Raw genomic sequence first — 26,693 nt, forward strand, 5'->3', positions numbered from 1 at the left:
ATTGAAAGTTAGGAGCTTATTCCACCACGCTGCTCCGATGCGAGTTGGTAGATACACATGTGGCAGAATTTCGTTGAAATTAGATACATGGAGGTTTCTGCACGAGATGATAAATACATAAATTAAGTACATGAAAATTCAGTGATGCTTGCATGGGTTTGAAGCCGCAATCATCGATTAAGATGCACGCGTTCTAGCCACTGGGCCATCTCGGCTCTCAAAACAAACATTTACTCCCTATTTAATATCCTTAGAGAGTACTTAGATTAATTACCAACAATTCTTTTTTATTGCTCATAAGTATTATAAAATCAGGAACAATAGTCTAGAAATTTTTGCAGTCTTGAGGATGGTCTAGGGTTTTCCTCTCATCATCAAAAACGGATGAGTCACATATACAAGATGTGGATTAAATTTCCTCTGCGTCATATTTCTATTAATATATAAAATGTATCCTTAAGTATTAATTAACACTGAATATAATACCAATAAGTATTATATCGATAGAGTTTTCCTGTAGGAAAATAGTGCAGCAAACACAAACACTCGAGGAAGTAATACGGAAACAGGACATCACTAATGACGTTTATGTCAGTGTCATATTTCCTGATTGCAATTTATGCCATGAACTTGTACACGTGTTATATGTGTCGATTCAAGCCTTTTTTTACTTTTAATTACATTCATTAATTTCGTATCACAATTTTTGTATCCTATTTTTACTTATTTCTGGCCGAAATCATAGCTGCTCCGCTCATTTTTCTCAATTAATTGGTTAATTTTTTTTCGAAAATTACCCTATTAAGCCTATGAATATGTACAGCTCTTGAAAACCATCCCTAAAATCTTGAGCAAAGCGATACCAGCTTTAGACAATGTCGGATATATTTATCGGATTATAATTAAAGGTAAATGATGCATCTTCATTATATCCTATTCTTTTGAGAAGATATGGAACTTTAATCCAATATATACATGTGACATAATTATTTTCCCCTGTAAAAGTTATATAGAAGGAAGGTAAACCTTTACCACCAAAAAAATATGTCAAATTGAATTGATTGAATTAGATATTCAAGGTCAATCAATTCATTGATTATATTGGAACCAGCGATTTCCGATTGAAGAGAAACTGCTGAGTTTCTAGCCGTTTCTTCTGCATTTCGAAACGGTGGTAGCTGCACTTAATATACATAGTTTATTAAATGACGATTCAAAATAGCTTGTAAAAGTCTACTTGAATAAAGTATATTTTGATTTTGAAACACGTTTTGTAACCACCGAGCTAAGGTACTGCAATAAATTGGACTGCCAATCGTTAAACGACAAGGGCGCACAACGTAATACCATGAAACTATTAAAATATGCAAACGCATTATCCTTCTCACATCTGCATAGTCGATCTGTAATAGCTTGTCTCGTCTGAATAGCTTCCGGGAGACCATTACAAGACAACATATTTTTATAGCCATTTAATTGATATATAGTCTATTGTATCGCTGCGTTATTATTTGTTTTAAATATTGCTTAACGTAAACGATTGCATAATAATCAGACTCGTGTATTGCAGAGATATTTTCAGTATTCCGTAAAATCTAAATAAAAAATCAGATCCTTATCGTGGAACTCTGATATCTATATCATTCTCCTGCCCTTATCCCAATTTTACTTGGGGTCGGCGCAGCATGTCTTCTTCTTCCATATTTCTCTGTCGAACGTCATCTCACAAGTAACATTCTTTGTAACCATATCGTCTTTCACACAATCCACCATCGTTTCTTGGGTCGTCCCCTACCTCTATACCCATCCACATCCATTCTCAAAACCTTTCTCACAACATGGTCTTCATTCCTCCGCATAACATGCCCATACCAAGACAGCCGGTTTCCAGGTAACTTCTCGGTTACCGGTGCCACTTTCAAACTTCCTCTTATGTACTCATTCCTTACTCTATCCATTTGATAGAACTCTGATATCTATAATAGTTAGTTATTGTATTATTTAGATTAGAGTTCGCTGATTGGTCGAAATTTGACAATAATCATCATTGAGAACTTGAGGAAGACATATGTAAATTTGCATTTTTTTGCGGTCATTTATTTGTTTTATTGACAACGATGAAGTCCGTCTAAATAAAAAAAAAATCGGTTGAGAAATAGGGGACAAAATGGTACTTTTCAGTCTTTGCCCATATCTACATTGTATAAAACAAGGTCGCTCCCCACCGCTTGTGCTCAATCCGTTGCGTAATTTAAAAGATCTAAGAGCAAATACGGAATAATGCGATTTTCATCAATAAGCAGAGTGACTTAAGAGGAATGTTTACATGTACAATACATGCATATTATATTGTTTGTTTGTTGATAAGAAGGATGTTTCCCATAGCAACCCGAATAACAATAAATACGAGTGTTAGCCATAGCAACACGTATAACATATATCACAACTCTGGTGAACAAGGCATTCGTAGATAATGTCGAAATATCGAGCTCCACCAAAAGATAACAAAAAACATGGTAAACATCTCGTTTCAAATACTTACAGTAATGCATATTATAGTAGAGAAAAAGCCGATAATTTAACTTTTCTAGCCGTATTCGTATAAGTTATCTTTTAATGTTTGTTCTTCAATCAAAACGTTTCGTAAGCTAGGAAGAATAGCTAGCATCTAATACATAATACACGTACTTAGATACACCCTATCTACGAGGACCTTCGCAAATATTTCCATAGATATCAGATGATTTATCGCGTCGGTATTGTATTCGAGTGTATTTTGATTAAAACACGGAATTTATCAATGATTTCGATTTCGTAATTTTTCTATAATTTATTAATAATTAAGGTGAGATTTGTTGATAACGTAAACAAAGATTACGAATAGTGTTTTAATACGGCGTTATATAAAAAATCGAGATATAGTTAAGCAGGTGAATAAACAAAAAATAAAATAAAATGATACTAACATACATATTAGACACTAGCTAACCCTGCGACTAACTGCACGTAATTTATAAAACTTTACCCATGACACATTTTATCCCCTCCAGGGGTGATTAAAAAATAGTATAGTCTGTGTCCTTTCCCGGGAATCAAACTATCTCCAAACCAAATTTCATTTAAATCGATCCAGTGGTTTAATTGTGAAGAGGTATCAGAGTTATTTTCACATTTATAATATTACTATAGATTATATGCTATCTTTTATCTCATATTTTTTGGTAAATAGCGGAAATTGGAATTATATATTATTTGAATATAATAATTATCTATTTATTTCTGTCGAGAAATAAAGATAAACTTATATCACCGCGTATCCGAGCCCGCAAAGTCGATAAATTCGGGATTATGTAATTGTTTCCGTAACAACATCCCGCAGACTCTTAATAAGTGTGCCTATTCCTAAATTTAAATGTTATGTTAAAGAAGGCATATCACTGAGTATAAGATTATTAAAATGACAAAAAGGTGTCGAATTTTTGTTTTCCTTTTGAATAATTTATCGATTTTCCTGCAAGATGATGATGTCAATTGATTTGTGAAAAGTAGTAAATACACTCAGTATTTACTACTTTTCACAAATTTACTTGCTGGTATTTTTTATAGATTTGGCTTGAAGGGTGCGTAAGCCAGCGTAACCACATGGACATAACATCTTATTTCCCAAGTTTGGTGATACATTGACGCTGTAAGGACCGGTTAATATTTCTCAGCGTACCAATGTCTACGAACGGTGTTGATTGCTTACCATCAATTACCTCTGCCTATTGTAACTTAAAAAAAAGTTATAGTTAAACAATAGTTATAAAAAAAATGTAAACTACTACTTAATAGTCTTGAACAATGAAATGAGTTTTAAAAAAAAACATACATGTATAGACCGCCTTATTACAATTTGTAATTTGCACAGATAAACAAAGATAAACTGTCTAAATGACTTTTTAATATCCAAGTACTAAATAAATAATATATTGTTGTCAATTACATAGATAGCCAGAACTGTTAAGAGAAAATTATTATTAATATTCCCAGAACATATATATTTCTACCACAGATGGGTTTGCGAACAATTCTATATAATAAAATATAAGAAAAATCACAGATTTCAACTATGATTAAATGTCCCAAAAAGGGATGCCTTTGCCTTTTCCTTATTAACATTCATAATCACGATATTGCTGTTGTTAACTAACAAAAAGGGGTGTATCAAGAGTTCTTGATAGAGATTTTAACTTATAAGTCCGAGAGTGACTTACATCATGACACTTTCAATCCGGAAAATCAAATGTGTGCGAAAACGCAGGTAAATTAAATACGAATGATTTGATATTTTAAATGTTAAAACAATAATTTTTACACATAATTAATATAGAGATTCGTAATAACATTAAAGTACAAAGAAAAAATTTGATAACCTAACCTAACGGACTATGAAAAATGTTGACGTAGTTTTTGATAAATAATAAGAAAAATAACGTGAATTACAAGCTGACGGTTAGTGAACGTTGTGTTAATAAATATATAAAATATTCTTTTATCCTTAAACATAACAAAACACGACTTCATGATTGAACTCGGTAATTTATACGCAGTCACTCGGGGATAAGAATTTTAACGATACTGTACGATAGATACATCTAACTCTGTTCGGGTTTAAAACTAATTGTGTTATAAAGAAACTCTTGTACTTATATGAACAAGAGATCTGGATACAATTACGGATATAAATACGTTACATAATTTCGTGAAAATTCAGTCACCAGCCAGGGTTTATACCTGCAATGTTCAATTAGAAATCATTTTCTAACAACTGGGCTGCCTCGACTCTTGAATTGATATCCCTATTTAAATGTTCTATATACATATTATCCACATGGGAGTTCGATATATTGTAACATTTCCCTCGTAACTTTGTACCTAACAGCTTACTTAACTTAATTGAACTCGACTAAAAGGCTATAAATGATTATCTTGCTCCTTACTAAACAAGTAACGAAGTCATAAAACGTGGCATTTTATTCAAAAAAGTCATATGTTGCTTATGCGTGGGGCTTTGGTCGCGTGTGAGAAGCAAGTGTTAGGTACCCTATGCCCCTTTCTTATACCTAAAAAGAACCATACAACACGTGGGCGCACACTAGTTAGTTTCATTTTTATTTCCACACATTTTGGCAAAATGGTAGATTCGTCTTAATCCAGGGTACAAAGTATATAAAAAATCAGGGCGCCGCGTGTGAAGACCCCGGATTCGGGGCAGCCGATGGTGCTCAAATCTTGGTCCTCTAAATTTTTTTTTGGAGGAAGGGTAGATTGCCAGAGTACTGCTTGCACTCGTGTGCTTATTGTACTTAAGACGGAGCTATGTGTATTTTTAATAATCCATATCAGAGTAGCGTGGTGTTATACGGTCTAAGCCGTCTTGTAAAAATAAGAGGGGGGGGGGTCCTTACCCACTGAAGGCACATTCATTAGGTGCTTGGCTTAATGTATTAAACAACTATGTTGTTGTATCCTTGAGTTATTTCTTTAATTTGTAATTATGAATATTTTATTATAATAAAACCTTCATAGACATTTACAGATTCAAAATAACATAACCAACTTATTGATTAATGATGTGATGATATATAACGTATATTTTTTCTTCTTTTATTAAATAATAAGTATTTAATTAATGATAACATTAACCTATTATTTTATTTAAACAGTTGTTTTAATAACGGAGCAGTTTTCATCAGAAGCAAAAAATTACAAACATATTTAAAAATCGTTATCATTATTATTTCTAAGGTCATTCACAATAAAGACCGATTTCTGTAAAGCCAAAACATATATTTTGATCTTCTGAACAGATTTTGTAATACGTAACTTCTAATGTATTTTATAGGAGAAGGTGGTAATGTGGTCCCCTACATTGTTTTGAGGCCTCATGTAAAAAATTCCACACTTATAAATAAAATAAATACATCATAGTGTTACTTACTCTTTGCCTTATGGATGCCTAATAATATATTATTATTAAACTAAAGTTAATTAAATAAATAAAATTAATAAAATAATAACAGAATTATCAATAACTTCATTTATTCTCAAAAATAAAAAATTGTCAACTTAACATTATGTGAGGGTTATATGGCACCTTAGGGGCCAAATGACATGTATTGGACTATAATTAAATTTAACAACAAAAATCACAAATCTAATATTCGCCTTCAGGGCCTGCACAGGCTGTATGTATAATAATAATTAGTTAGATCAAAAATCAAAATCAAAATATTCTTTATTCAATTACGTCTAATAATAACTAAAGCACCTATGAATCTTCGTGTAATTTTTGACTTAAATGGAGCAACCAGCGATATTTGTAGATTATGTCGAAAATAACCGGCAATGAAGTAGTTACTCTTTGTCACCCATTTACAGTTTGAAATTAAAAAAAAAAAAAAAACGATTTCAATTAATTTTTATATCCTTGTCAATTCCTAATTATATTTCGTATTGCCAGTAAAGAAAAATGTCAAGTATTCCTCGATAGAAAAAGTAATTTAAATCGGATTAGTTATAATAACAATAATATGACAACTACGTTTTTGATAGTAGCAAGATTAACGAAGGTTTTAATTGTTTCACGTACAAATGTTGTTGTTGTTTTATGTGATATAATTACATAGTTATATATCGAATTAATGACACTAGACATGCAGCACATTGTAATATATAATTGTCTTATTAAAAATAATTAAGATTTAAAAAAATGTAGAGTGGTAAAACCCGATTACGAATTAGTTTCAGTCCCTGTGATATAATCTCCTGACTGATTTGGACTAACAAACACAATTGTGTATTTTGTTAAAAAAAAAACTTTTTTTTTATTTGTAATGATAGAAAAACTTTTTTTTTACAGACTTGGGGCGTTCGCACGCGCCAACCTAAGACGTCGTGACGTCACATATGGCAGATAGGAATTACGCTTACGATCCGGTCGACACCGGCACACCAGTCAACCAACAAACGTTCAGAATGGAGGGCGGGCAGCTCTGGCGGCAATACATCATCGCCGGCGTCGGTATGTCTCATGCTTATTAAAAAAAACAAACGTCAAAATAATTTAAGATTATTAAGAATACTGGCAGCGTTCTAAGTGAAAAGGAGGTTTAACAAAAAAGTTTTATAATGTTTGGTGATTGTTTTTTTGTGCGTGAGTTTAAATCGTAGTAGTGGATGGTTTATTTAGTAGTGATTTCGATGGTTTTAGTGTCCTAGTGTCAAATTATATTGTTGCACTTCATTTATCAAAGGAATTTCAATTTTAAAATGGTATTTTATCGATTTTTTTTAAATTGCACTTCTCAGATTTACTTTTGCTTATTAATTAATATATATAATTAAGAAAAAAATACTCATGATAGAATTTTCACATTCGGATTTCTTTTTCTTTCTAAATTTTTATCTATTAATTACAAAATCTCGCTGTCGTTTAATATTTTCAAATCGTTCATATTTTACAAAGATGCATATTAAATTTATAGATTAAAAATAAGTGCGCTTAACCTTAACACGCGTTTTAAGTGAAACTAAATTGAGTTATGGTAGAATTTCGATTAAATAAAAAATAAATAACGTACGAATATTGTGTAAACAATTTAAAGACACTGCCTTTCTGATATTCGAAAAAGAAACACGTATCTTTCAAAAGTAGTGTTGTATTGAGTGTTGAGCATATAGAGTTAGTTGATAATCTAATATAAGAAATTTGTATAATTCGCTTCGTGTTTATATTAAGAAAATGCATTTCTTAATCATCCAAGCTATTTGTAGCGTCTTCTTTGTAGCGAATAAAATAATAGAAGGAAACAAAATTAACTTGGCACCGGGTCTGTCTAAATTTTCGTACACTTTTCGATCGTTGCCTACAGTGTCACAGAGTTATTAAAAATAAACAACGTCATTATTTATTACACGTCAATTGTTTATACGTTTTGTTCTATAAAAGTATCTCTGTCTCATTTAAATAAACAATTTATAATACATTAAAGACATGAATAATTGCAATTTTACATAATGACAGATAATTATAGAATGCAAAATACTAGTTAATATCCACGATATTAAATAATACAAATAAACAAGCGATTAACAATAGCACGAGCCATAAAATATAAATAAAAAGATACCTCTGCAATACGTATCTTCACAAGCAAATGAGGATACTTTTTCTTTGTAATGTAATGACTTAACTAAATAAATCGCTTAACAGAAGTAATTAGTATTATTGTGTTCTGGTTTGAACCAGTCTAACTACAGGCATAAGGGACGAGGAAGTCATAGAGAATCTTTAATATTTCTTACAGCGCGGTCTTCTTAATATTGGTCATCACGGCCCATAGAACATGTCTACCACTTACCATCAGTATGCCCAATAGCCCGTCAGCCAACCTATACTATAAAAAAATAGATAAATTTCTAAACCAATATACGTAAAACTTATACGAGAAATTTTAGCGCGTATCGGATAATTTTTAAATACATCATACAAGGTCAAAAAGGCGTCTGTTGATTTTTTCGGTTGTCATTAAAATGTTCTCTTAATAATGTCGTTGATAATTTGTATGAGTGAATTATGAAGTCTTTCTAATTATTTAGAGTCATGTGATTTCTGTATTGATTCACAAATTTATTTATACAGTGCACAGGTCACTATGACGTACATATTAAGCTATGTAATGTATTAATGAACACGTACATTGAACGAAATCGAATTCAACTTATGTGTCTTGTAATATTTAATAGCTTTCAAAGTATTTTCGTGAACGATAAATATTGTAGAGGTATTTTAAATATTCATATTTTTCAGTTGACTAAGGTCGTAATAATTATGCAATAATAAATATTTATATCAGGCAACAAATTTCCCTACACAAATGTCAGTGTTTACATGTTAAAAAAAATTGATTAGATTTAATTTTGGAAACTAAAATACTAAGTGTGAAATAGGGGGTCGCGAGCCAGCCGCATATCGTATATTATTATATTTATCATTACCTACTCGTATTTATTGCTATCAGTTGGTATTATTCCTAAAAATGTCATAAATTGTTTTGTCACGATAACGATTACAATAATAAATAATTTTGAGAACGCCTTTAATTTTTTTTGGAATATAAAACGAAATAAAAACTATATCCTAAAAAAAAATATATTAATAAATGAATTCTAAGTTTTTTTAATCGTTTGTTACAAAAGACAGGGCCATACGCGGGACGAAGCTAGTTCTATGTATAAAAATAATATAATCTTCAATTCTTAATTCAACTTACATTTTATTTAAATTGCATGAAAAATTGTTGATGTGTGAACACTACTACGCATGACTGTTTTTTTTTTTTTAATACGTTTTATATTAAACGGACGTAGACCAACAACAAATTTATTACAAAATATAGAACGATTAAAACTTTTTTATGATATAACGATTCTCTTATTTATTGTAAATTATATTTATTGTTGATATTAGATATGAAGGCTATTATTTTTTATAACGCTGATAATGAGGTTATCGATGATACAGCGAAAAATACGAATATAATATTATGTCTCTTGATAATAACATAATATAAATGTTAACATATAAAATTAGTCGGACTGTTTGTAATCGTATCAACAATCGGGTTCATTGAACTATTTCGTTGTCCATTGTTTTTTGTATCTTGTTTTCTATAATTTATTGACGTTGGTCTTGTGGATATAGGGCGGGTTTTCTAATTCCTAAATTTGAACCTCTGGTCGGTTCAATAAATAACTAATTGGATTATTTCAATTTTGTTTTAGTGCGCCGATTTACCGCAAAATTCTCTATTGCCGTCTCTTATGATATCCACAGGGCCAGATGGTTTGACTTTACGCCGGAACCATACGGCGATATAATGATTAATTTGATAAAAGGGCTGGTTTTAAACAATTGCAGCCCCGGGCTTCCACAAGAGAGAACAATAGACATTTTTTAAACCATCCCAATTCCTACGAGTAAGCACATTTAGTATACACTTGTAGTACTATATCGACATACATATTATATTTGCTAATATTTTTATAAAGAATTAAAATAATATAATAAAAGATTTATTAGGAGTTAAAAATGTTGATTTTGTTTTAATTATTCAAGCGTGCAAGAAACAAAATATGTTTTATTTATTTGGAAAGTAATTACTTATCAATAAGACCTCTCTGCTTGTTTACCCGTAAATCTAACTTTGTTTTTAATTGAATCCGTATTTCGTGATCACAAGGAAGAAATTATAATGCCTAGAGGGATTTTAATACGAGCTGTGTGTTATTGATACTTATAATTAATATAATTATTAATTAATTAATATTCATTTTTACCGAGATAACTAATTAGGTGTTAATGAGATATGATAAAAATTGTATTCATAATCTTTCCAAGATCTTTAAACATACATAAACCGTATAAACAAACACATCTATTCTATCGCGAAATTATATATATTTTTTGTTTAATTATACAAAAAGATTTTGCTTTTTCTCTTTTTAGTATATTTTGATTTGATATTTCTTATATAATCCTTGTATAACGTTTGAATTAGATATATAAGAGATTATATAACAACTTGATAACTTCGGACTTTAATCTTAATCCGTGACTTTTCGCAGAAATATTTACACCAGTGACGTCTTAATCACAAAAAGCGCCGAGTACAAACAGTCTTTTAGCAATCTCCCTTCCCCGCAAAAAAAATTTTTAAGAGACCTATGGTCCAAGACTAGTCCATCATTGGCGAGTTTTTTACACCATACAAGCGAAAGCGTCAATGGACGTTGTCCTGCTTAACCATTGTCATCATAGTTTTCGTTTGATAACTGAAATATTAATGTTAATCTGGTTTTGTATATTATACTGCTGAACAAGCTCAACACTTCTACTGTTAAAATTATCATGGTGAATGGAAAGATTTTCTAACAAAACGATCCAACATCAAGGATAGGTTAGGGTAGGTCTTGTAAGACTAAGAAAACTGTTGCTGAAGAGAGAAACTTCTGAAGGAATAGTGTATATTGCTTTTAGACTCAAATCAAAATCAATATCCAAATATACTTTATTCAAGTAGGCTCATAAAAGCACATTTGAATCGTAATTTTACAGATCCAATGTAAAACCTTTGTCCTTTGGGCAAAACTAGTAATGACCGTAATTTACTGTAATTTCAGTTAAAAGTATTGCCGATTGTCGTCAGTCATACTCGCTATAGCATAATATATAACTAATTTGGTTTGTATATATTATCTCGAACCGGCGGTGCACAATCCATCCGTTTGTAAAGTTTGACGATTATTTTTTTAGTATTTAAAATAAGTAGCTGGGCTACTATAAATACTACCTGATGCTAAGTGGTCACCATTACCCAAAGACAGCGTCCATGCCCCAATATTAGGACCTTAGATGTTATGTCCCTTGTGTTGTAGTATTGTAGTACACTTGCTCTCCCTTAAAACTCAGCTAAGTGCTGTTTTAAATTAGAATTATAATTAGATTTAGACATATGTCACGAGCCGAGATGGCCCAGTGGTTAGAACGCGTGCATCTTAACTGATGATTTTGGGTTCAAACCCAGGCAGGCACCACTGAATTTTCATGTGCTTAATTTGTGTTTATAATTTGGAAAACATCGTGAGGAAACCTGCATGTGTCTAATTTCAACGAAATTCTGCCACATGTGTATTCCGCCAACCCGCATTGGAGCAGCGTGGTGGAATGTGCTCCAAAACCTTCTCCTCAAAAGGGAGAGGAGGCCTTTAGCCCAGCAGTGGGAAAATTTACAGGCTGCTAATACTAAAAAAATATGTCACGATAGTCGCCCTCAGTTCAATCGAAAAATGAAGAATTTTATTTGTGCTCATAAAAAATGTTGGGTTGTCCTAATAAAAAATATATATTTAGTGTATGTTACCTATATATCAAGTGAAACCGCGCGGAATAGTAAGTTAAGTTATAAATGATTTAACTTGATAAATATCGCTTCTTCGCTAACTTTATTGCATATTTATTGACTTAAACTTATCATAGCTCGTATAATCTTTGACATATAACTTGTATTAAATAAACATAAGTGTAATAAAATTTAAATGTTTACGAAAGTAGATGTCTATTAACTAGTAGCGCAATAATTGGTTATATATCACGTTTGGTTAGTGGCTGACTTCTACGGTTGCTGGTTCTGAGGTTCTAGGTTCTCGAGTAATCCGTAGCCATCAGTAATAAATTGGGAATAATTTATTTTGAATATTAATAATGATAATTAACTAACCTACCCATCTTAGGGGGTTGAATTCGAAATTCGAAAATCGAATAAAAAAAATATATAATCATATTAAAATAGTTTTTAGCAAAACAGACGTGTTTATGATCCACATTTATTGGTTGTTTTATTCGACACGTATCACGTATCGATGATAAGACGATCTATCGATGTTTTATCTTCTCCGCTTGATTCGATCGTATCACGCACGATTCGTACGTGTTTTTTATTTCTAATGAAAGAAATTGCGGATAACATGTCTCGAACGTACTTCTAATTATCGTTGTTTAGTGATCGTGGAATTCCTAGTTATGTCAGTTTAGATGAATTTTATACATATTTTAAAATTATTTAAGGAACTAAAAGATTTAATAGGTTCGAAGACTCAGGTGTTATGACCACTGGGCCATATCGACAATTTCTACCTAAAAGTAAAGTTCCTACCCCTTTGAGCAGGCTTGGACTAAGTCCAAGCCTGCTCAAAGGGGTAGGAACTATTCCACCACGCTGCTCCAATGCTAGGATAAACATGCGGCAATATGCAAGTTTTCTCACGATGTTTCGCCGCAGAGATGAATTATAAATGAGATGAAAATAGTTGTTGGATGCCTGAGATTGAACCCGCAATCATCAGTTAAAATGCGCACGTCCTAACCGCTCGGTTCAACTAACGCTGACCTGTCTTCTTTCAAAATTAAAAAATGCAATGTAAAATATATAGATATGAACTTGTAGTCGTTTAAAATCGACGAATTTTCCACTGAGTCAGCTAGGATAATGAATAAATTAAATAATTGTTCTCACGTGTTTACACATGTATCAATTGTAATGTTATCTGTAACTTGATTTATATCTCGTAACATTCAATATTGACATTGAAAATATTACATTTAAATAATAGTTTAAATATTAAATGAGTATTTACTCTTTGACTTCGTATTAGATTGGCATCTTCGTTCCTGCTTGTATTTTTTTTTTTTATTTTTCTCATTTTTTTTTTACATTTATAAAAATAATAATATATAATAAGTGTATTATAATCACTATAAAGTTCTTGGTTCTTGTTTATTTATCTTGATTATTATTATTAATTTTTACACGGTCTCTCAGCATAATCCCTCTCTAAATAGGCTTTTAGCGTACTGTTAGATACAACTTATCAAATTATTAACATGGCCTATTAAAAAAAATACAGTAAAAAAAGAGCTTTAATAAATAAAACATATTAACAATACAAGATTATGTTCATGATAGAAAAGCATGGACTTACTATTTCTTGATGTCTAGACCAGGGCCGGACCGTAAGTTTAGGGGGCCCTGGCCTAACACTACTTAAGGGCCCTTATAAGACATATCTGAACGTAGACTTGGATTAAATTAATTGAATGGGTTTGATTAATTATATGACTCGCAGGGCTGCAAACCATACGATCTATACGATCGCATTATCGTCTATTTTTGACGTTGACTTGATTTAGCTGTGGGTCCCTTGAATCCACGGTGCCCTGGGCTGAAGCCCAAAAAGCCAAATGATAGATCCGTCCCTGGTCTAGACAGAATATGTATAAATTTAATTGTACTTTATTGACATACTCTGTAATTAAATTGATCGAAACGAGTTTCGGTTCGTCTCGGTAGAATTCACTTTCCGAGTCGGTGTAGCTTTACATTTAATTCAATACTGTACGATTCAAACATGCTTTTATGAGCCTACTTTAAGAATATTTTGATTTATGATTGAAAGACAATGAGATTTATACATAAAACTTTTTAAATAATTGTTTTAATCCTAAAATTTCAAGTTTAACTTTATGTCGGTAAAAATAGACCATAATCGCACGCTAAACATTCTGTCACAGGATACGAACAATTTCAAAGCATTTTGTTCACAATAGACCAATAAGTGCGTCTTACAGTCGAACCGTATGACGTCAACCGCTGCAATTTTTATTTTTATTAACACTAGTTTGATTATTTTTAATTTTATGTATTATCACACTACCCTTATCTGTATGTCAAGTGTATGTATGACATTAAAAAAGAAAATTAATAAATCGTAACAGAAAAGGTATTATTCGTCTTTACTTATTGGAAATTATTACGTCACGTTTATATAATTTTATAAAATTCATCAAAAACATTTTCGAAGTAATTAAAAAGTATATAAGGAAATAAGTTAAGCGTCTATAGCGCATAGGTTTATACAGGTTCGATCTTGACCCTTTAGGCTGTATAAGCTTAAAAGGGGGGGTAAATAGAAATATTAGTATTTCCTTAATTAATTAATTTGGGGCATTGTAGAATTTAAAAAAAAAAAAAAAAAGTTACACTGTTATATTATGCTCACGATGTTGATATTACAGATAATATTTCAATAGCATTAAAAAAAATCTAACTGGACTAAAATTTTAATTAGGACCTATAAGGGCTGGATATGCCAATCATACCCTAAAAATAAATCTATACGAGGTATAATAATGTCCCTTAGGACTAAATCTACTATGATTATTATGACAGTAAGGCTCTATTATTAATTACTCTGTATTAATGTGTTATATACAAGGTATCCAACATAGATCCTACCCACATATGGTCTATGATTATCGTATCATATATACTAAGATAATCCCATAGACTATTATTACGTTTATTAACAAATTGAGCATATCGTTAACATTAACAAAACACAAAATCAGTTTTGTTTGTTGATCCGGACGGATTTGAACTCGGTATCCTTCATCACGTATTATACATTCGTATCCATTAATGTAGTCAAGGGTTTTGTAAAAGAGGATCACGCTTCTACAAAGTTACCTTTGAATAAAATTAAGTTTTTATAAGTCTTTTTATAGAACTAAGTTTAATTGGGGGTCTAGCTCAAACCCCCGCCTACCTACGCGAATCGTTATATAATTTACTATTTCACATTTCGAGTGCGAAGTTAAAGCGCATCGCAAACGCTCGTACATTATCAAAGTACACACAGTTTATGGTTTGCAAACGGCATCCATTGTGACAAATGAGTATATGAGCCCTAGTTTAGACGTTTGATTAAACATGTTTGCCTCAGGTTCACTACAAAGAACCTATTAAGCTAAGTCTACATACCAAGCTGTTAGGAATACGTCTAACTAGATAATTTGACTACCCCATAAGGCTATGTATGATATATTTTTTATAATGTAGATAGGTACTGTGACCTGATGATAAGTGGTCACCGCCACTACTGGTATTGGCATTCTCAATCCTCACATCGTAAACAACTCACTTGTGTCTGTACTTACACTGGCTTACTCACCTTCTAACCGCAACACAACAATACTAAATACTGTTGTTTGGCAGTTGAATAAATGATGAGTGTGTATCAGTAGCAGTACCAGATAGGAATGCCCAAAGATATATAGTGTATTTGTAATATTTTTTATTGTCTTCTCTGTATTTTGTTAAGTCTACATAAATAACTATTCTATTATATTCACAGCGAACATCGCGATCGCATCCACTGGTTACTCAATGGGATGGACCGCTCCAATCAATATCAAGCTCAAAGACGAGAAAGAATCCCCGCTGGGAAGACCCGCTACATCCGACGAGCTAGCATGGATGGGCTCACTTCTAAACATTGGTGCCATTCTTGGTAAGTGTAAGCAAGCAAGCTGACGTAAGGCAAGATGTACATTTATTTTATATTTATATGAACACAAAAATGATGATAAGCAGAAGTTTTTAATCCTCCTTTAAAAAAAACTTAGGTTGTCTTGTGTAGAATAAGAAATCAAACTATATTAGTATACACGCCTTACACTAAGATTTTGTATTTATTTACACTGTCTCTTGTCTCTGGAATAGATGACACAACAATTATAATCTTTTATTATATTATTTGGGAGCAAAAATAACAAAATGGGGGGCCTTAATAGTTTTTGAAAAGAGATAAAATAAAAATTAACACATTAAATACACAATGTTTTGTGAGACTGCTTGTGAATAGCCCGTGTTGCTCTCTTCATCCAGGCAATTTATTCTCTGACATAAGATGTAGTAAATTCGCCTTTACTACATTTAATCTCAGAACTACAATTAGTAAATCTTTGCAATCTTTTTAAAACACAATAAAGAGAAATGATAAATAATTAATTTAACATATTTTTAAATCGTAATTTTTCCTACATTGTCATTAATATTAAGAAAATATCCAAGCTTAAGGCAGCTACTTATCTAGCAAGTATTTTTGCAGTATTTTGCTCGTGATAAATGATCTCTTATTAATATTCAATTTGTGATTTTAATCATACTTTTTATAGCCAATAGGTTGGCAACATTGAAACTCTTTTTTTAATACTTAAATTAAATTATAGGACCGTTCATCGGGGGTTTCGCAGCATCGAAAGTAGGTAGGAAATGGGGCCTTTTGAGTTCAGTAATCCCTCTACTCATCGGGTGGATTCTGGCAGCAGTGGCAAGCAACATGGCGTTATTATACGCTTGCAGAATTTTCTGGGGTGTAGCCGTAGGCATGCTCTTCACAATATCACCAATGTACTGCGCGGAAATTGCTACGGTAAATATATTTTATGTTAATTTTATATACAAATGCGGTTCATTAACCGAGTCGACGGAACAATTGGACTTAACCCGAAAATTATCGAGTCAAATTCGAACAGGTCGAACACCTGAATTTTATTTATTAAATGTAATAAAATGAATATTATAAATGGGCAGTGGTGTAAGTAACGTTGTCTGTCCATTAGCAGGATTAAGCAAGGGTTATTAGGAGATGGATATAGAGGTCGTAGATAATCACCGGGATTCAATATATATATGTCACCGTAAAATTGTAAATACCGTTAGATTATAATCTATCTCGCGAGATTATGAACTGTCGAAAGATTGTAAACCGTAACATACTGCTTACAATTTAACGCATTACTTTTCGGTAGATTATTGTTATAAAATCTATAACCTAACCTAATCGAAATATCATAAACTATCTATAGAAATTTTTGCCGTTTTATTTTGAGTTAAATCACCGTTCAAAATATTTCGGCAATTTATAATCTCGCAAGATAGATTACAATTCTACGGTGATATATATATTTAACTTTATTATTTAACGCTTTTAACGTTTTTTGATATACTGTTGTCAAAGGAAAAAGGTGTAAATTACATTGTGCTACTAAAGAATTTCTAACGCTATGTCGTCGGGTGACAGGAGTCAAGAGTTAACGTTACAAACCTATCATTGTATTCAAAATATTAGTATCATCACCTATTAGGAATAGTAGTACTATTAGGTATAGTACAATTTTCAATGAGGTATAGTTAAAAAGCGTCCCTATAAAAAGATTTCCTGAATTACCTATAACTTAGCAGTAACAAACGTTTCTAAAAAACATGATCATAGATAAGAATCATTGTTGCCTACTTGCATAAAGTACATATATTTTGATTAAGTTAATGAGCTGTATTCCCATTCCCGAAGCAAACGATCACAGGCCTTGACTTTGTTGCTTCTCTAGGACGACTCGCGAGGAGCTCTCGGTTCTTTTCTCCAAATGTTCATCACGATTGGATTCCTGCTGGTGTACGGAATTGGTCCATCGAGCAGCTACGGCGCGGTGGCTTACGTCGGCATAGCATTTGTAGTTGTATTCGCCGTGGGTTTCTTCTTCATGCCCGAAACCCCGACCTACCATCTGCTGAAGGGTGAGTATCACTTTAATGTATACACTATCGTGTATACTGGGACCATATTTCAGTTTTATGTCCTTAAACTTCCTTAACGTATACACGTGTACGCGCTTTAAAAGTTATATTTCTTCATAGAACGAGTTTAATAGTTAAGTACAAAGTAAAAAATATCTTTCACACATGTAAAATCAGTTTCCGAGTAAATATACGAATAGGTATATCTCGCTTAAGCTTCGTACCATTTTGTGACGTAATTTCGATTCCATTATAAAAATTTAACACTCAACGCGCCTAAAATTTAAGGTGTATGTATATTATACATATAAATAATTAGATAATTATTTATGCAGAGGACAGAGAGGCGGCGGCGAAATGCCTCTCCACTATCAGAGGGAAATCTCGCGCAGGTGTCGAAGCAGAATTGAGTATCATTGCAGCTGACGTATCTGCTTCCATGGAAAAGACTGCTACGGTAACTAAATCTCCATTTTTTGTATTATAACCACTAGCGACCCGACCCGTTTTCGGGTGAAGTTTATTAATAAACAAGATGTTATGATATAAATATAATTTGTGCCCTATAGCTCTCAGGAATAAGATAGCAAACGCTAAAACTAAAACTCTCAGTGATCTTTTTTTTAGTGTTGGATCATTCGTTTCGGACATTTAGAAACAAATTTTACCTCTTCATAATATTAGTATAAATTAGATTTTTTTAAAACAATTACCGTTTAATTATTCACAAACGTTGTTAATTAATTTCATTCTGTTTATTATTTATTACATCATATAGCCGAGATGACTCAGTGGTTAGAACGCATGCATCTTAACCAATGATTTCGTGTTCAAACTCAGGCAAGCACCACTGAATTTTCATGTGCTTAATTTGTTTTTATAATTCATTTCGTGCTCGGCGATGAAGGAAAACACCTGGATGTGTCTAATTTCAACGAAATTCTGCCACATGTGTATTCCACCAACCCGCATTGGAGCAGCGTGGTTGAATATGCTCCAAACATTCTCCTCAAAGGGAGAGGAGGCCTTGGCCCAGCAGTGGGAAATTTACAGGCTGTTTATGTTATGTATAATGTATATACATCATATATAGCGACATCAACTTTGTTCTAACCCACGATACTTCTCTCTGTGTTGTGATATTTTCCTTGCAAATCCTAACATTATTCATATTGAACAGGTTGCGGACGTATTCCGCGGAAGCAACTTCAAGGCGTTCTACATCTCCTGCGCACTGGTGTTCTTCCAGCAGTTCAGTGGCATCAACGCTGTACTCTTTTACATGACGGACATATTCAAGGCTTCTGGTACTGATATGAATCCCTCGGACGCCACTACCATCATTGGTGCTGTGCAGGTCATTAATTTTTATATCTACATTTGAATTTTGAATTATAAAATAATATATATTTATTAATATTGATTTAAATGCAAATGTTTAAATAATACATAAAGAACAGTAGATCCAGTCGTTTCGGAGATTTTAATATATAATAAAAGTGACTTTATAAGACAATGAACAATAGAACCCACGTTCTTCGGTTAACTTTCAAGCATTCGTCCACTGATCCACTTAGACATAATTCATCAAAATATTGATGACATCTATGTAATATTTATATGTAAAGATTCGGTCAATAATAAAAGTCCATATACGGTCCATCAAAATGGGATCCAATCTTTAGGAACTGAGCTCAGTTGATTTTACTCATCATACATACTGCATTTTTAATTTTAAATGTTTTTTAATTTCATTTGATTAAAATAATAAGTAGAAATAAAGTCTGCCGTTAATTGCCGTCAGTACGAAAAAGTCGAGCAACAACATCGAACGAGATTATATAACATATCGTTATAACTGTAAAATTCTGGCAACAGTTGGTAGCGTCCTTCATCACGCCGTTCGTGGTGGACAGACTTGGTCGCCGACTCCTTCTGCTGGTATCGTCATGTGGAACCGCTATTGGACTCGTAAGTACCGTTAATTTTGCCATTCTTATTCGAGGAATTTGGAGTTTATTCCACTACTCAGCGCCAAATCCAAACCGGATTTGAATAGATACACTTGTCGAACTATCAACGTATTATACAGATTTATCTCACGACGTTTTCTTTATCACCAGTGCAGCGGTGCTTAGCGTCTTTAACTCTACAGTGTTAAGATTCACATGTCAGGCCTTTTTTTTTTTGTTTAACGAGGAGGAAATGCATTTACGCATGCCGCCCGGTCGGGGGACCGGGACGGGTATGTGGGACTCAACCGGGAACTAATGCCCCGTGCCAGGGCACGATAGTGCTAATGCCCTGTCCTACCCACTCCTCCTCCACAACCATCCTCGAGTTTCCACCATGCCGCCGAGTGGTGAGGCCACGGGATCGCCAAGGGCGTGCAACCGCGACCCCACCAGCGGCAGCCGCCGTAAGGCGGCTGCATATTCATGGAAAGCGCCTAGTGCGCGCCTTCCCCCTCATCCTCCACGCGGGAATGTGGCGAACTCCCCCGAGTCCGCCACTGGAGGCTGGGCGTCAACGAAGCTGACGCCCTGCGGCGGATAGGATGGTAGGCTTCGCCGCTGACCGCCGGTGTAAAACACCTGGGAGGCTCGAGTAGCGAGCCCTCCCACTCCCTCCTAGCCAACGAGGCCACTCACATGGTTCGCCCTGATCACATGTCAGGCCTACTGAGCAATCTTATTTCGTTACTCGCGACTTCAGTCGAGACTTATGTCATAGTTGTAAACAAGCAAACTGTCAATTCTTTCGTAGCATAATATTAGTGCAATAAAATAAAAGCCAATGCAACTTATGATAGGTGAATGGAATTTAAGAAATACAAACTCAAAAACGTTACATACGAAAACTTGCACTCTTTATCCTTAAATAATTTCATGAAATGTAATTTAAGTTTTAATTAAAACTTAAAAACCTTGACCTAGACATATTGTTCGGGTCGCAAAAACTACTAATCCGTTTTTTATGGAACGTCAATGGAACGTCCACGTTATAATTTCAGACCGGTCAGCATGTTAATATGTCAGGAAAAAAATCCTCATTTTACCCATACGAAGTTGGGACGACAGCTAGTATTCAAAATTGCAGCATTCGATTTGCGAGCAAGAACTCTAGATACCGGATGACCAGTATGAAAAAAATACATTTCAAAATAATTTTTCAGCTTCTACTCGGCATGTTTTTCCTGCTCGACTCGCTTAAAAGCCCCGTCGTGAGTAGCATCAGCTTCCTGCCGATTCTGTCGTTGGTGCTGTTCATCATCACCTATTGCTGGGGTCTAGGACCATTGCCCTGGGCGGTGATGAGCGAACTCTTCCCAATCGAGGTGAAGGCGGTCGCTTCGCCCATCGCTACTGCTTTCTGCTGGATTCTCTCCTTCCTCGTTACTAAGTATGTTCTATTTTTTTGTTAATATTAAAATTTATTATCTTTGTTTTATTTTCAGATGACACAGAGAAACAAATCGTTATTAATGTTAGGAATAAATTTTTTTTGGTATAGGAAGGTGTACGAGCTAATGGACCACCTGATGGTAAATAGTCACCACCGCCCTTAGACAATGGCGCTGTTAGAAATATTAGCTATTCCTTACATCACAAGTGCCTTAGGAACTAAGATGTTACGTCCCTTGTGCCTGTAGTTACACTGGCTCACTCATCCTTTAAACCGGAACACAACAATACTGAGTACTGCTGTTTGATATTCAAATTTTATACATCTAAATCTCATTCTCTTTGACTAATTTAGTATATATAATATTTGATAGTATGCCAGAAGTAACATAGCCTTCTGCGGTTGACTCTCCAATAATAATAATTATATAGTGAACTAGTTGTCGCCCGCGGCTTTGCTCGCCTTTTAGGGGTTGGTCACGTGTTAGGCATAAAAAGTAGTCCATAGATCGTTCCTTGGAATTGAAGCTTGCTTCATATTTAATTTCATCAAATTCGGTTCTGTTATGTTGCCATTACAGACAGACAGAGTTACTTTTGCATTTATATTAGTATAGATAGACAATTAAATAAGATTCAATAGTGATAATTGTACAATTATCTTCCATACTATACTATACATACTACATTTACATAAATCGTTGAGCGACAATTTACATAAATGTAATTCTTTGTAGATTCTTCCCTTCGATATCTGATTCTATCGGTATGCACGTTGGTTTCTTCATCTTTGGAGCTTGCTGCGTGATGGCATTCTTCTTCACACTGTTCCTGGTACCGGAGACCAAGGGCAAGAGCTTCCAGGAGATCCAGGAGATGCTGGGAGGCGGGTATGTACTTTTATAATTTTCTTGAGTGTCAATTTGAGTTGTGCAATATTTCAAATAAATATTCGTTCGTTAAAACCGTCGTTGTTATCATGTCTGGGTTTCGTTCCGTCTTTAGCACAAATTTCTTATCTAAAACCCAAAGCCTTTAAAATAATCTTAGCTCAAGGTTCGTAAAGAAAGTAATGACCCATTGAAGCAGTTCCTAAGAAGCGACAATTAGAAAAGATATTTATACTATATTATTTAAAATTTATTAATTTACTTTAATTTGAAAACATTTTTTTTTCAGAAACAAAAAATCTGAAAAGGCATAACTTCGTTCCAGTGAAATTGACAACGAGTAAAAAAAATAATCTTAATTTAAAGAGTGTGCTGAATGGGACCAACTCTTTATTGTAATAATTTAAAACAAAACGTTGCCTCGCATCCTTAATTTGTTTAATTTTTAATTTACGTTTATTATAAAGTTTATTTCACGTTACTTATAATTAGTGTTATTATTTAATATTGTAAGTAAAAACGACTAGATTATGTTATATTTAGACCGAGAAATTTATAAACAAAAATGTGTCAAAACGAAATATCTTAATTACCGAATGTTTACAGTTAGTATAAATCCCAATTTTCATCTGAGAGACATAGTCGCTGTCTTGGAAAAAAATTCTTTGAATTTTAACATATTTAAAATATTTGACAAAAGTACGTAACAATACAGAAAAAGTTAATATATTTTATAGTTCATATTGCATGATATACTACACTAAAGATAGTTCCTATTACATTTAATGTAAAAACTCCTTTTTACATTTACTATATAAATGCGTTTTTCAAGATGGCGGCTAACAATCAGCTTAAAGTTAGTTAACATATTCAACTTGAAGAAACGGTGAATTGGATTATTTATTTTGTTAATCCTTCTAGAACTTATTTTACAAGTTTAGATGTAAAAATTAAAACATTAACATTTTTCATAAAACAAAACAACTTATATTTAGTTAGGTTATTTTTAATATTAGTCTTCTACGGATTTCATTTTGCGCAAATATGTCATAGGAGATTTATCGTGCTTAATGTCAAAATAAAACATTCCCATTTAGAATTTATTAAGTGGTGGGTAATATTTATAAATATTGTTAATTATTATTATTATAGCTTATTAGATAATCTTGCAAAAATAGTATATATTGAAATTGATATCACATAGGATGTTTATTACATTACGTTTTACTTAATCGAGAGCCTAATTTTAGATTTTAAGAAAGGGAGGCATCAACTTACTAACTCAGTTCATCTTGTCAAAATGGCGCTTACATAACTGCTTTTAAATACGATTACATTTTCCTTAATTTAGGACAACTTGATATCCTAACTCTTTACTTTCCTTTATTTTAGTCCTAAATGTATATATATTCAAGTATCATCCTTTCAACTGTCTCTTTCGCACATATACGCCGCACTCTTTCGCATAACGGAAATTAAAATCGGTCTATATTTTTATAGATTATTTATAAATTAAGGATATATAGTACATTAGTATTATTCCGTATAATATTCTGTTAAATGTTTAGATCGATATGTTTAAATTAAACGACCATTCAAAATGATCGACGATCGAATCTTAACTTATGTTTTTACAACACTAAAACGGTAAAGTAATTATTCAACTTAAAAAATATAAATTATATTTTGCAATCAGTAAATGTTGCAATTGCAGTATATTAATTTGACATTTTTATTTATTATAAATAAATTACTTTTGAATATAATATAGGTAATATATATAATAAGATCGCCATACAATATGCCCAAAGCAACATACCAAAGTGAAAACACTTACGCATATCTAAGTATGGTTACTATGTGTGATAATATTAAATAACGAATTTTATTGTTACATTTTTGTACATATATTTTTTAAATGAAATTGTGATATTGTTTTTAAATAAATTTTCGTAATTATTCCATATGTGTGTTTTTATTATCTTTAGTCTATTATATGCCAGGATGACTAAATATATAAACATCAGTGGCGTAGCTATCGTAGGGTCAGGTGGTGCAGTGCACCAGGGCCCCGGAGCTCAGGGGGCCCTCTAACCTAAGCTTTGAATAGAGATGATGTATGGATTTAGCCTACTAATGATAAGTTCAACTCGCTGTATCCTGTATCCTATTCTTATTCCTAGTTATAATTTTAAAGGGCAATATGAAGTTAAAGATGGAGTGGAAAGGGGTCGTGAGGGCCCGATGATTTTCCATGCACCGGGGCCCTTACCCACCTAGCTACGCCACTGATGCACATACATATATTGTATATATGTACATAAACAAGAATGACCTTGATTTGACATCAGAGTTAATAGTATACTTACTATTAACTATAAAACTAAATTGGTAATATATATAGTAGTAGTGTGAAGAAAAGAATGATGATCTGTTCTCGACTTCGCTTTAGTATATGATTTGATACAACTGGTCACCTCGCCAACGCGAATACGTGACGTGGAGGATCATACACCTTCCCTGTTGGACCTTCTGCTGACTTCCCATCCGGACAGCTATCTGGTTATCGTCGATCCCCCACTGGGCTCGTCGGACAACTGTCTCGTTCGGAGTACAGCGCCAAGTACTCACGACCTCATTTCGTGGGCTGCCGTCGCGTGTGGGTCTACAAGTCAGCAGATTGGGATGGGATGCGGTACTTCTTTGATCCTACCCATGGGCAGGTTTGTTTCTCGCCGGATAATCCGAGAGTTGTTGTTGACTCTGTTGCCGATGTGGTGCTTCAGGGTATGGAACTGTTTATTCCATATTCTGCGGTGCCCATTGGTGGCAATTTCCAACCCTGGATTGGTCGTTTCTGCAAAACGGCCTCGCGCCGTAAATGGGAACGTTACCATGACTGGGCTAACGCATCGACGTCTCGTGATGTAAAGACCAGCGTATTCAGAAAAGAAAATAACTCTGCCTCTAGGTCCCTCAAAAACGTGATTGCTAAGGCGCAGACGGAGTACATTGGCAGAATTGGCGAGACTGGTGCGCCTTCCTTCAGGTACACGTGCGTTCTAGTTTCCAGATTCTTAGGACTGTAGAAAGCTGGTATTTATTATTCCAACGTGGGCACTCTAGCCCCAGTGACAAGCCACGTGAAGGTCTAAACGTGAAGCAATATATGGTAATAATCTATTAAATTGTCTATACTTATTTCAAACAACACAACTTAAAAAACAGCCCTCGCATAAAGTCAAATATTAAATAGTAATTTAAAAAATACTAATGTTCTCTTCTTGTCTAATAAGAATAATTTAAATGGTCATTCGCTTTCTTAAACAAAGCTCGATAAATAGTCAGTAAATACTAATAACAAAGTTATGAACTCGCTTTTGAATATAACCGTCTGGTTGGCACCACCACTCATCAGATATACCGTCAAACGGCAATATTTTTGTAAACCGGTTTTAACTTGAGTGAGCTAATTTCATTAACCAAAAGAAAAAGAAAAGCATTAGAAATTCTTGCGTATCACGTATGTATACATAATGAGTAAGTACATATTTTCTTTCAGTTTCACAAGATGTATTTGTCTTTACTGACATTGTACGGAAACGGTAACTTCCTACTAGATTTACTCGCATGTGGCAGCGTTTTTGTTCTAACGGAATATTACGCTACAGTTCGGTAAATGGTTATAAGTTGAACGTTATATTTCGCTAACCGTATGGAAGGGTTAGGTCAAGTCTAAAACGTCACGGTAGCGTGCGAAAGCGATCCCTTGGCGCCCGCCGATGAGACGGAGAGGGTACCGCTGGTTTTTTAGTGGATAACCCGGTGAAACCGCTCAACATCTTGGACACAAGCGAGTCCCACATACCCTCCCACTTCCACGTGGGGGGAAACGCATAACGCGTTTTTTCAGCGAAAAAAAAAGGTCAAATCTAAATGGTAAGCGTGCGAAACTGAAGCGCAGCTATTTATAAAAATAAAAAGTAATGAAAGTCTGTAACTGTCCCACTTCTGGGCCAAGATCTCCACTCCCTTGGAGGAGAATGGGAGTTAAAACGAATAAATATGTGGCAGCATTTCGTTGAAATTAGACACATGAACACAAATTAAAAGCATGAAAATTCAACTGTGGTTTGAACCCTCAATCAACGACTAAGAAGCACGAGTTCACGCACTCGGCTCATTATAAAAATATTTTAGACTAAGATAAGTTTTAGTAGTTCATTCAATATTAATTCAACGTTTCAATAATCTTTAAAACAAAACTGTCACATCGCTTAACAATAAAAAAACAAGTCATTAAACCGTCAGACGTTCAGTAGTCTTATGAAAATAGTCGAGACAAATATTAAACTTGGCAAATAAAACAAATTCACAAG

At 33.4% G+C, this 26,693-nt stretch overlaps 1 protein-coding gene across 2 annotated transcripts in view; it reads left to right on the plus strand.

The window, feature by feature from the left end:
* The window catches only part of LOC125073039 (facilitated trehalose transporter Tret1), a 33,432-nt gene extending 9,154 nt beyond the window's left edge, over window positions 1-24,278 (plus strand). For both annotated transcript variants that reach the window (XM_047683719.1, XM_047683718.1), the window contains exons 2-11: window positions 6,905-7,066; window positions 15,796-15,951; window positions 16,673-16,875; window positions 17,834-18,020; window positions 18,356-18,477; window positions 19,201-19,377; window positions 19,899-19,991; window positions 21,196-21,422; window positions 22,162-22,314; window positions 22,604-24,278. In XM_047683719.1, the coding sequence (XP_047539675.1) occupies window positions 6,952-7,066; window positions 15,796-15,951; window positions 16,673-16,875; window positions 17,834-18,020; window positions 18,356-18,477; window positions 19,201-19,377; window positions 19,899-19,991; window positions 21,196-21,422; window positions 22,162-22,314; window positions 22,604-22,628 (1,458 nt within the window). In that variant the 5' untranslated portion in view covers window positions 6,905-6,951 and the 3' untranslated portion in view covers window positions 22,629-24,278. The remainder of the gene's footprint in view (window positions 1-6,904; window positions 7,067-15,795; window positions 15,952-16,672; window positions 16,876-17,833; window positions 18,021-18,355; window positions 18,478-19,200; window positions 19,378-19,898; window positions 19,992-21,195; window positions 21,423-22,161; window positions 22,315-22,603) is intronic.
* The last annotated feature ends 2,415 nt before the right edge of the window (window positions 24,279-26,693 follow it).

This window comes from Vanessa atalanta, chromosome 23, assembly GCF_905147765.1.
Source record: "Vanessa atalanta chromosome 23, ilVanAtal1.2, whole genome shotgun sequence".
Classification (NCBI taxonomy): domain Eukaryota; kingdom Metazoa; phylum Arthropoda; class Insecta; order Lepidoptera; family Nymphalidae; genus Vanessa; species Vanessa atalanta.